This window comes from Drosophila virilis, unplaced genomic scaffold, assembly GCF_030788295.1.
Source record: "Drosophila virilis strain 15010-1051.87 unplaced genomic scaffold, Dvir_AGI_RSII-ME tig00000123, whole genome shotgun sequence".
Lineage (NCBI taxonomy): Eukaryota > Metazoa > Arthropoda > Insecta > Diptera > Drosophilidae > Drosophila > Drosophila virilis.
In genome coordinates, this window is record NW_027212799.1 from 58330 (window position 1) to 70790 (window position 12461).

General features: G+C 41.8%; 2 protein-coding genes and 2 pseudogenes across 2 annotated transcripts; 2 read left to right on the top strand and 2 right to left on the bottom strand.

Moving 5' to 3' along the window:
- Positions 1 to 30: 30 nt before the first annotated feature.
- On the bottom strand, positions 31 to 1081 carry LOC116650066 (lysozyme B-like). Its single transcript, XM_032433416.2, has 2 exons — positions 1068 to 1081; positions 31 to 537 (listed from the first exon to the last, which is right to left on the bottom strand). The coding sequence occupies exons 1-2, from the start codon at positions 1079 to 1081 to the stop codon at positions 87 to 89; spliced, it is 465 nt and encodes a 154-aa protein (XP_032289307.1). The 3' UTR covers positions 31 to 86.
- On the top strand, positions 1078 to 1553 carry LOC116650052 (lysozyme A/C-like; annotated as a pseudogene).
- Positions 1554 to 6233: 4680 nt separating this feature from the next.
- On the bottom strand, positions 6234 to 6755 carry LOC6622550 (lysozyme A/C-like; annotated as a pseudogene).
- A 3693-nt stretch (positions 6756 to 10448) lies between these two features.
- Positions 10449 to 10921, top strand: LOC116650071 (lysozyme A/C). Its single transcript, XM_032433421.2, has one exon. The coding sequence runs from the start codon at positions 10453 to 10455 to the stop codon at positions 10873 to 10875; it is 423 nt and encodes a 140-aa protein (XP_032289312.2). The 5' UTR covers positions 10449 to 10452; the 3' UTR covers positions 10876 to 10921.
- The last annotated feature ends 1540 nt before the right edge of the window (positions 10922 to 12461 follow it).

Genomic DNA, 12461 nt, shown 5'->3' on the forward strand with positions numbered 1-12461 from the left:
TGGTTTTAAACAAAATGCGGTAGGAGAAAAGGAAACTTTTTTGAAAAACTCATTTATTAGCGAATATTGTTGTCCAGGTAAATATCTTAGAAGCAGTCATCGATGGAGGGCAGATAGCCGTTACAGTAGTGCCAGGTGGACCAGGCGGACCAGCCCTGCTGGCTGAGCACCTTCTGGGCGCAACGGACGTCGTTGGTGATGTCATCGGTCAACAGGTCGTTGCAGCTCAAGGCGCACTCGTTGTAGGAGAAGCGACCGTTGGGAGGCTGGCACCAGTACAAGTCATTGATCTGGAAGATGCCGTAGTCGTTGGAGCCGTCCGAGTTCTCAGGGCCCACCACGCCGGTGCGGTAGTTGCTCTCGTGCTCGGCAATGCACGTCCACTTGTTCAGCTGGTCACGAGGAACGCCCAAGTCGGACATCTCGCGGGCCAGGGAGCAACGGTCCATGGTGCGACCGAGAGCGGGGGCGGCAAAAGCCAGAGCAACCAAAACAATGAAGCCTTCATGATTAAACCTCAGAAAAACTGATGTCCCACTACCAAAACGCTTTCGCTTTATAGAAACATATAATCTCTAAGGCGCACTTATCTAGAGTACTTTGCGTATTTTAGAATAGGGAAATTGGTTTGAATTCAAAATGGTATTTCCTGTTTGTACGTGATAATACGAGTGCAGTGCAATGAAAAAAAAAACAGAACCTATTTATCATATAATATTATTTAATATTGAAGTAATATTGATAGCTCGGTAAGGAAACTAACAGCTGCTGGGCAAGCCGAATATAAGTAATTTAGGAACCTCTTTTAAGGAAAGGCTTCAGTCTTTTCCTATTTACAAAACTTACTTAACAACAATTCAAAGTCCTTTTCAATTATTCCCAGTTTCAAAGATAAGCCCCATCGATTATCTAGTTAAGATTGACATTAAAAAGCTGCCTGTCAATAACAAAAAAGATATGTGACAAAACTATGTATAATAATGCGCACTTCAGATAGCAACAAACTGGGATAAGATAATTTCAGCCTATAAAAGGGAAAGCGTTTCAGCAGTTGGACATCAGTCTACTGAGGTTTAATCATGAAGGCTTTCATTGTTTTGGTTGCTTTGGCTTTTGCCGCCCCGCTCTGGGTCGCACCATGGACCGTTGCTCCCTGGCCCGCGAGATGTCCGACTTGGGCGTTCCTCGTGACCAGCTGAACAAGTGGACGTGCATTGCCGAGCACGAGAGCTCCTACCGCACCGGCGTGGTTGGCCCCGAGAACTACAACGGCTCCAACGACTACGGGCATCTTCCAGATAAACGACTACTACTGGTGCCAGGCCTGCCAATGGTCGCTTCTCGTACAACGAGTGCGCCTTGAGCTGCAACGCCCTGTTGACCGACGACCATCACCCACTCCGTCCGCTGCGCCCAGAAGGTGCTCAGCCAGCAGGGGCTGGTCCGCCTGGTCCACCTGGCACTACTGTGACGGTGCTCTGCCCTCCATCGATGACTGCTTCTAAACTGGATATTGATTTTTCTTTTAAATAAAAACGTGAAAATTATGAAAAGCTAAAATCGAGTTCTTCAAACTTCGCTTAAGTCGCATAATTGGCAGCTCTTATACTCGATCAAGCAGTGTCTTATACGCGCTAAGCGAAGTGGGAGAGCGCGTCTTAAACGAGGTTAAGAAAGTGGAAGAGGGAGAGAGAGCGCGAAAGAGAGCCGAACTAACTGTCAACGCGTGTTGAAGCCAAGTTTACGGTTGCACCGGCCTCGGCTCTGGCACAGTCAGTGCGTGACTTTTCAGCGAAACAGACGTGCGAATCGCAGCGTGTCTTGACTTAATCGAGATAGACTCTGCTTTAGCTTGGCTAAAACGAACGATGGCTTTGCTAGCCGTGTTTAAGGTCTAACAAAGTGCAATCGTCAAATGCAGAGCAAAGAACTAGCAGCTTCAAGGCGAAGGTTCTACTGTTAACATATTTGACAACACCGGCCACTCTTAGAGTTTGGGGTGGTAACACTGGCTGCTCCTGCTTCACAATTTCCATACCTTCACCTTAGCCACTGTTACGTGTCGCAGACGCGATTACGCGATAAAAACATATAGTTATTTATATACAGACATATATATAAAGTCGTGCGGTGCGTTCTCGAGAGAAACAAGTTTTTTTTTATGGTTAGAAAAGTGGCCTCTCCTGCTCGCACCCGCTGCCTCTTCGGGGCAGCTAACAGCATCGCGAGCGCGCGCTGATTGCATTCTAACGGTAAAACGAGTACGACTCTGACTGGCCCGGCCCGGTGCTGGCCTCTGCAACTGGCCTATTGCAGCATCCACAACAACAACAACAACAACAACAATTGCAACCGTAACTTTGCGCGTTCGCTTTGTGCTAATCTTCTCAATTTATGTTTCTTGTTCTTCGATGACGCTGCAAAGTGCAAGAAAGCCAACTTTAACAAGCTCAAAATAAATATATGAAAAGTGTCTGCGCGCGTATGTGTGTGCGTGTGTGTGTGTGTAGACATTTTGAGAACATTCTGCATTGGCCCAATTCCAATCGTGTCATTTCGCTCGCATATATGCTCCAAATTGGATTTCGTTTTGGCCTAGAAGTGTGAACGGATTAAAAGCAAACGAGGTAAGTCACATCACCGCCTCCCCCTCCCACGTCCTCCCCTACACTAGAACGGTCAACTCTCGCGCTGGTTTACAGTCTGACGACCCATACAGTTAGTTGCCCATGACATGCCATTGTTCTCTGCCTCCCCCCCACCAACTCTCATGTGGCTACGCCCACCAGCTAATCTACATCTTACTACATACACACACACACACACACACATACATATGTATGAGCACATATGCTAATAGGGCTGAACTTTCTTTCAGCCAAATATAAATACGACTACAAATACATTCAGGGCTTAGTCAAAGCCTCTTGAGCTGCGCTTATGTGTGGGCAGCATTGGCATTGAACTGCCAGTGCTGCCAGTTTTTTATTTTTTACTATTTATTTTTTGGCTTGATAGAACCACTTGAAGACAACAAGTGCTCGTTAGGCTGGCAGTCGATGCTATAAAAATATTGTGACCACATAAATTGTGTGTGTGCGTTGAAGTAAAAATCAAAACAAGAAAGAGGGAAATGCCCGACTTGAATATACCCTGTAAGCTATTCTGAATTGTTTGAACCACATAAGTCCAATTATTAGTAATAGATATCATCAAGAATAAATAATGGGCTATTCCTCCAAATAAGTACACTGATATACCCTGTAACCTGCTCTGAACGTTGTAGTATGCATTTATATAAACTTGTACATGTTTTTCTTAGTCTTAAAAATTAACTAAATCTGCATATAATAGGACTATATATTTGTAGTATACAGACGGACAAACAGAAAGACTTCGATTCGACTGCTATTAAGGACAAAGAGGCCTCCATCTAGCTGTAACATATACAATTGATCAACTGCAATATACCCTTCATCAAATGGATACAGGGTAGAAAAAAAAGCAATTTCAGACAAATTACATTTAACCGTACTCGAAAGCGGCAAAAAGCGCCATGGAAAAGATGAAAAATGAATTGGCGACGGCACGCTTCGATCCCTCAAGCCCCCCCCCCCTCCCCTTCCGGTCCAATCTTCGAATGCCCCATGCCCCAATCTGCCCGACTCGAGCTGCAGCTGCTAACAATGCCACTTGCCGCCGAGAGAAGTGTAAGACAAACAATAAAAGAAACATCAGTGGGCAGCACAGACACACATAAGAAATACAGGTAGACCATATGCCTGTATATAGTTGGACGAAAAGTGTTCCGGTCTGATTTAACAATTGTTAATAATAAATAGCTTATGCATTGGACACGCTCCAACTGGACAGTTGGGCGTCACACGCAACCGACTGGCCAACATACGAGCTACTCAAACACTTTCGGCTAAGCCCCCCCAAAAAAAAAAGCGAGATATATACATATGAATTCGTTAAACAGAAATTTTCTTTTCACGGCATTTTGCGGTTAGGCACAAATTCTTTGTTTGGCATGTTTTGAAGACGAGTTAGGGCATTTGCTGCAGTCGGTTTCGAAACTCAACAATAGACAGCTGTTGGACACCTGACAAATGAGGCAATTGTTGATTGAGTAACCGCAATTCGCTTAAAGCCGCTCTTTGTGCAGCTTAGGCAATGGGCTATACCCTTGTATACCCTGTACTCTGCATGGAAATGGGCGCAGTTGCCATTATGCATGTTTTATCGTATTCGGTCAGCACAAAAGGTAGCTTACATTTGACAGCAGCCACGTCGATAAATATCGATTCCAGCTCTGAATTTTCATTTAAGCTTGACTTCTATAGTCAGAATGTTCATCATTTAAGGAAAAGATTGGACTTAGTTTGGTATGCAATATCTTAATAAACTACAATATGAGACTAAAGAAAGGCCTAGCAAGCATGCCATTTAGATGCCATTTACACTAGTTACAGGGTATCTCAGCGTTGCACACCCTAATAAGTGCCGCCTTACTTATTGCAAGACTAATTGAACCAATTGGAATTGGCCCAAAGCATTTGGTATAAAGTGTTTAGAGCGGCAGCCATTGCCATCCAAGTTAGCTAAAAGGCCAGCTGTCCACACAAATAATCAAGCAAGCTCTCAATTTGCATTAACTACTCCAAGTTGGGTTAGTTTGGGACGTGTGCACATCTTGAGGGCTATCGAACGCGAGCAGACATCTCCATAGCCATATCAGTCGCAGGCACTTAAGATAGACAAACATTCAAACAACTTCTACAATTCGATAGGTTTGCGCTGCACTTGGCTTTCCACCAGGGGATTGCCCCTAGACCATGAATACACAGAACGAAAAGAACTCTTTTCTTTAGAAGCAAAATAAACTCCATTCTAAGAACTAAAACTAGATAAGAAACTACAACAAGCATTGGGGGAAGAACCCTGCTCTAGATATTAATATGACTTGGTTAAGTCAAATATTGTTTAGTTCTTAAAATATCTTGTTGTGCTTGAAGAATGTTCAATTAAGTTAGAAACCATCTTGATTTACAAGCTAATTGTAAATGTTTAAAAATAATATTAGAGCAAAATATTATTATATATATATTAGGAATCAAACATTAGACCAAATATATTCCCTGCCTGTCCGATCTGAACATAGTCTGGACTCGTTGCGTTGCATCGTAGCCAACTTCTGAGTTGTTGATTTCTGATGCGACATTGATTTGTTTGTAAATCGATTGTGACGGACAGTAAAATTGTGTGTTGGTTTTGCCACTTTCTCCCAATTTCCGAATCTGCCAATGTTTGACCAGGGGCGGCCAATGTGATTATAAATTCCAAAACAGCTTATAATTGCGCACATATCGTGCAGCAGCCCTGGGCGACTGTCAATCAACTCTCGATAGCAGCGATTTATCTAATGAATACGACATTGTTATATCTAACGATTTTCAGAGTTACCCTCGACATTTACGACATCTATTCAACTCATGCGGAACTCAGCTGACACATGTTTTGATATATTTGCACTATTTGTTTAACATTTTTATCTGTGAATTAAACTCGATGTCGTTTCACAGCCAAAAAAATAAATAAATAAATAAATAAAAATAAACAAAACTCAACACCTGTTCGACTGGTTTTTGGACTTAATGCTTCAAGCGATCATAATTAATTTTTTTTGGGGTTGGCCCATAAATTGGCGTTGACCCGCTGTCATTTGCGGTTGGCCACCTTCCGAAAGCCTCAAGTTTACTTTCTATGCGAAAGAGATGGCGAGAAAATTTGCCAGCTATTTGGCTTTAATGGTCGAACAAATTGCTTTTTAATTAAGCCACATTTTCTATGTTTATAAACCTATAAATATTCTGTTTAAAACTTATTAAAAACTCATTATTGGTTTATAAATTGGTTTCTCATCCCAGGAAAATCTACAAACTAGTCCTGCAGTCCTCTATAGCTGAGCCAGGCCAGGGTATGGATGAGGTATTATCTAAGAAGCTCCCATCTTAGCCTAAATCTAACTTTTTTAATCCGAAACTTAAAGTCGAGTTCCACAAGTTTAACTAGAATCAACTTCCTTAAACCTTGTAACTGAGTAAAAGTATATATGATCTTTTTTTTTATAAATAAAGCATCCTGAAAAGGTTTGCTTGATTTTTTTGTATATTGTTATTGTCCTACAATATACCTTCTTAGTACTCAGTTTCTACAGAGCATGGAGGGAGTTCAGGAACATTATCAAATTTTATTGCACATTTACTTTAATTGGCCAAAACATAAATCCAATTGTGATCAGCTTAGAAGCAATCGTTGATGGAGGGCAGAGCACCGTTACAGTAGTGCCAGGTGGACCAGGCGGACCAGCCCTGCTGGCTGAGCACCTTCTGGGCGCAGCGGACGGAGTGGGTGATGTCGTCGGTCAACAGGGCGTTGCAGCTCAAGGCGCACTCGTTGTACGAGAAGCGACCATTGGCGGGCTGGCACCAGTAATAGTTGTTGATCTGGAAGATGCCATAGTCGTTCGATCCCATTCGAGTTCTCAGGACCGACCCACGCCGGTGCGGTAGGAGCTTTCGTGCTCGGCAATGCACGTCCACTTGTTCAGCTGGTCACGAGGAACGCCCAGGGCGGACATCTCGCGGGCCAGGGAGCAACGGTCCATGGTGCGACCCAGAGCGGGGGCGGCAAAAGCCAGAGCAACCAAAACAATGAAAGCCTTCATGCTGACAATTCTTCTATTCAGGAACTGATGTCGAAGGCTTGCAATTCGTGCCCTTTTATAGGGCCATATTATCGCCAAGGTAACCCAATCTTAAGTGCATTTGACTAAATTACAAATATTTGATAGCTAAAGGCCTTGCCTGTCCTATCTTATCTGATACGTTTACATTCGAGAAGTCTCGAGATGTAATACAACGTTTATAGAGTACCCCAGCTGTATTATTTAATTTCCCCTATTTGCCAGCCAAAATTGACTTCTGCATGATATTTGTTGCATTTGTGGTTGGAGTTCTGCCCCTTGACTACTCGAGTCGCCGGTTCGACTCGTTTTTGTCGCGCTCTGATATCAACGAATAGACCTGAGTCTGTTTATAATTCGACTGACCCGCTGTCATTTGCTGTGCTTCATTCGAGTTTACTTTCTATCAGAGAAAATGTGCAAAAAGGTTCAGTTTTTTATGGGCACGCAACAAATTGTTTGTTTTGTTTAGCAAAAGTTTCTAAATTTTATGGTTTTATTTATGGACGGCACACATTGAATTAGATTAGCGCTCATTTCAACTTAATAAGCGTTAATACAAACAAAAAGTAGAAACTCTTGCGAAACTCATTTGAGGCTATTGACAACATTCTCTACATTCAACATTCTCCACATTTTTGCGCATGAAAGTGACAGTTTTCTTTGAATTCGCGTTGGTCACCCTAAAAATCCAAATTAATAGTTGTTGAATGGTAAACCGCTTTGGTCACCCTTGTTCTTAAGCAGCCGTGCTAATACAGATTTAAGTGTTGGGCAACACTTTTGCATTGATTAAAAAAGATTGTAGAAAGTCTTATTAAGAAAATATCATTCATATTTTAGTTAATTTCTATTGATTTTTGAGGTTAAATGATTTTTCGATTCGAATCAAAATTTTTCATTTATATTTTAATATGAGCCAAGCATTTAGTGGTTCAGTAGCCCAAAAAATTCTCAGCCGAAACTCGAACGGAACTGAACTCCAAGGCATCAATAGCGTGGATCCCATTTATTGGATCTAACCAAATTGAAATCTAGCCCGATATTTCTTTATGAAAATATGTACGATATAACATAATTTCAGTAGAAAGGGCAACTGTAAATTACAAATATAATTATTTAATTAAAGTTTAAGGCAAAGACTGGGTTTCGGAATGTAGACGAACAGGTTGAACCTAAACTAAAGACAGGCAGTTGATTTGAACTATAAGACGAACCCTTAAACAACTCTGATAAAATGCGAAAAAAGATTAAACGGATCAATTAACATTCTTGACGTCTTGATATGCAGACTTTTAAGCAGTTGAGTATCATTTGGCCCCGTTAGAGCGAATATTTGGAAACAGAACAAGCTCAAATTTGGGGCGAAAAGTTCTTGAACTGGGCATATAGTTTGGACTATCTGGTCTATTATCGTAACAGTAGTTTCTATTGCTATCATTTTGGACGTTTAATTGGACAATTAGCGGCGACTTTTATATAAATGACGCATAATTGGTCAGAGGTGATTGCGTATGCCCAAAGCCCGAAGCTCATGCATATGCGATGAGGTTTTTAGAAATTCTTGCCCGACTTAAGAACTGTTAGCTGACCCATACACGAAGTCAAGCTGTTGGCTGATAGTCGAAAGGTTTTACTTATACTTATTAGCTTATAAGACAAACAAGAGTAAAAGTGAATAGAGAAGAATTCACAAGTCAGCAACCGGTTAGAAAATCGATAATTCATGGATATCTAAGAGGGTCACGCTCCAAGCCACTTTTGTCAGTCATTTGGCCAATGGTTATACAGTAGCCTTTTGTCATTTGTCTTTCGCTGTTAACCCAATGCCAAGAGGTTAACAACTTTCTTAGAAATGTGTAGAAATCTGTGGTCGCCTTAAGATCAACAAGTGCTGCCCCGGGACCCAAGGAATACCGCTAGCAATTGATGGAGTTGGTGGAAAGAAGATTTGTGTGTGGTTGCAGCGGGTGCCCCTCCCAACATAACTTATTACGCAGATACACTCATAGAAAACCAAGTTAATGCTAAAGTTAAGTTGTTACAGTTTAACCGTGAACCTAACTTAACTTAAGCTATTTGATGATAGCTATCTTTTAAATACTAATGCTCAGATTTGTGTACTTAAATTAAGCGCAAATGTAGCTTAAGTATTTAAAAACTTTTTTTAAGTTTTATGAAGTTCAGCTTTAAGAACTTTAAGTCTTAGACTTGCCATAAATTAATGTACAACTAAATTCGTATTCAAATATGATAATCTACTCGTCAGATAATTTCGAGTTTGCCCCAAGTCGGGCACAAGCTGCTGGCTATATTTTCTTTCAGTGTACAATGCATGATGCTCCATGCCTGAGCTTGAATGGGGTTAATATAACAGCGCGTAGCGTCGGCGATGACGGGTTTTGCATAGTTGCGGTTGGGTCTTTAGACTGCGGCCTATCTCTTGTCAGCCTCCATGTCGAGAAAGCCATATGTGCATCTGAGTTGGCGTCGTTAATGTTCACGTTGATGATGTGTGTTAGCCTTCGGGCTCTGTGCCGAGTCACTGGCTTTAACGACTCAACTTGCGACCGTTATGAAATATAGCCATAAGTACACACGGTTGAGTTCTGTTCAAGAAAGAGTTGCAGGCCAAGTAGCTCTAAGGTCTGGCCAGTGTTGGCAAAGAAAGAAATTAAAAAAAAAAGCGCAAGAAGGAGCGAAACGAAGCTCGTTTGAGGCGACAAAATGGGCTTAAGCAAAAGTTATGAGTTTTCGCTGTTTTCTTCATTTAGCTACAACAATTATTGCTGCTGCATATGTAAATCAAAAAATATATATAGCTCAGCTTTATCAGAGCGAAGTTTTTGAGGAAGCTTTTCACAAACTCTCACAGCTCAATTATTTAGCTTAGAGTAAAAAAAGTCGACTTCAGTTTAAAAAAATATCAAATAAAATATACAAATAAATAAATTGCACTTAAATCTTAAATAAAGCAGGTTAAAACGAACAAAAAATAAATACAAAATATATAAAAATAAGCTAAGATAAAACATAAATAAATAAATGGGGGGAAAAAAGCTAAAAACGTTTGAAAAAAACACAATTTACCCGCTGCCCGCTTTGTTAATCATTTTGTTCCGCAATTGCACTTTGAAAAAGTACAAAACAAATCCAAATTGAACGTAAAACAAGCACAATTGGCAGCACTGGTAACCGAAGACCAGTGCTGCCTTCTGAGCTTAGCTCTGAGATGTAAACAAGCATCGCTCGTAGCCTAATTTAAATATAAATAGCCAACTCTTTAGGCATGGTAATTGCAAAACGAAGACCACGAAAATTCAAAAAAAAAAATAATAATAACAACAATAAAAAAATCAAGGTTAACCAGGTTAATGGTTAACATTTAAGTACTAGCATTTGGCCTAACACATAACTCATTAACTGGGCTAATTTAAGCGCTTGTTCGAGTTTAAAACCCCGCTACTTGCTGTCCTATAAGGCACATACTATTTATCTACTTAGTAATAGGTTTTGACTAATTTAACAGACTTTTGCTCAATTGATTAGCCGCAATGTACTCTCGATAATGAAAGGCAAATCTGCAAATTGTCGCAAATCACGCGGCCACTTCAGATAGCGCTTAGCATAGATTATTTGTGCCTATAAAAACCCAGGCCTTTTAGCCTTTCTTCATCAGTTTCTGAATAGAAGAATTTGTCAACATGAAAGCCTTCATTGTTTTGGTTGCTTTGGCTTTTGCCGCCCCCGCTCTGGGTCGCACCATGGACCGTTGCTCCCTGGCCCGCGAGATGTCCGACTTGGGCGTTCCTCGTGACCAGCTGAACAAGTGGACGTGCATTGCCGAGCACGAGAGCTCCTACCGCACCGGCGTGGTTGGCCCCGAGAACTACAACGGCTCCAACGACTACGGCATCTTCCAGATCAACGACTACTACTGGTGCCAGCCCGCCAATGGTCGCTTCTCGTACAACGAGTGCGCCTTGAGCTGCAACGCCCTGTTGACCGACGACATCACCCACTCCGTCCGCTGCGCCCAGAAGGTGCTCAGCCAGCAGGGCTGGTCCGCCTGGTCCACCTGGCACTACTGTGACGGTGCTCTGCCCTCCATCGATGACTGCTTCTAAGCTTTTTTGTTGATGAAAAAATAAACTCGAAACCTAATGAATTGAATTGACAGTCTTTCCTTAATCTAACTCGCCTTCAGACTTATTCCTTTTCCATGAGGTTTTTCGCTCTTTGCTCCTTTGGATGGAAGAGCCAGAACAAAAGCGACTTATGTTAGAGCCTTTGCCCAAAAGGAACAGAACATGATGTTCTTATACAGTTTTCATATATTTCATTTATTTCGATTCTCTATCAGATGTCGCAGCAGTTGGTTTGATTCTGAGAAAAGATCCACTGAAAAATTGGGAAAATCCAATGATGGCATCTCGCTATATTTACTGTGTGTGTGTATTTAATCTTCGACAAATGTGCTTTCTTCTGGCTTTGCTTAATAAATGACATTCTTAAAGTGAAGTTTTGGTCTTGGGCTGTTTCCATTCTCGATTGTCGACCGTCGACTGTCGGTTGCCGTTCTGCCACAGTCGTAATTGGCTGTCTCTTAACATGTTCGTGTGCTTTCTAAAGCCATAGAGGAGATTGAAGAAAGACCAATAACAAATAACGCATAACGAAAGCAAGAATCAATCTGCGGAGCACAGAGATCGAGAGAGAGGAACTTGTCTAGACTTCCCTACCGTTCACTCACACAATAGGCCGTTGACTTGGAGCGGTCAGTGAATTCTTAATGGGAAGAGGAAAAACAGTCGGTGGGCAATATAATTTATACAGGTAGCCGGCAGTAAATGGGCAACTTAGAACCGGGCTAAGGAAGTGGCAATGCATTAACAGAGAGTCACACTGAAAGCCCGTCTGGCGAACAGGCTTGAAACAAAGCAGGAAATCAAAGACTGGAAAATTATACCGTCCCGGCGGGGAGGGTAGGCGGGTGGTGTAAATGTCAGCAGACCTTTTCCTTCCACCAAGTGCAAAGTTGTACTTGCTCTCGAGCCTTTCCTATAATTTGTGCACATTAGCACAACTGGGCCCCCGAGCATATGTAATTGGCCCTGGGGCCGGAGTTCGGCGCCCCTTGCGGCGACATGGGCGGGCGGGTCAACTAAGTACGTACCCCCACTCAAATACAATTGCTGCGGTTACCTGTTACCTGCTTAAAGTCAGTCTACCGTAAAGTTATGGCGGTCTCTACACAGATAACAAACAACCCGGCCTGATACCAGCTAGACGCATTGGCATCGGTTGAAGGGCTCAGATGATCTTCATACTAACTTGATTCGTATGCACGTCAGGCATTGTGGCTGATTTAATTGGTTTGGCCAAAGAAAGAGTGAATGTAAAGGTGTGAAAGAACTTTACTTAAGCTAAGCTGAGGAAAATAAGAAAGCTGCCAGAGAAACCTGTACAAGAAATCAGATGCATGTAGAAGAAGGAAGGATGTGAATTAAAGTTGAGCTCCACTAAAACTTCCTTCTTTTTATAAAAAATTATGTGAAACTAAAGTTATACTTTAATATAAAAACATCCTTATTTATCTAGATCTTAAGCAGCTTGGTCTTAGGCCAATTTATATTAGTTACTGGAATACCCTTATTATAAAAGTTGCCAGCTAGATTTACCCTGTAAAAGGCTGTTAGAGACATTGTCTTCT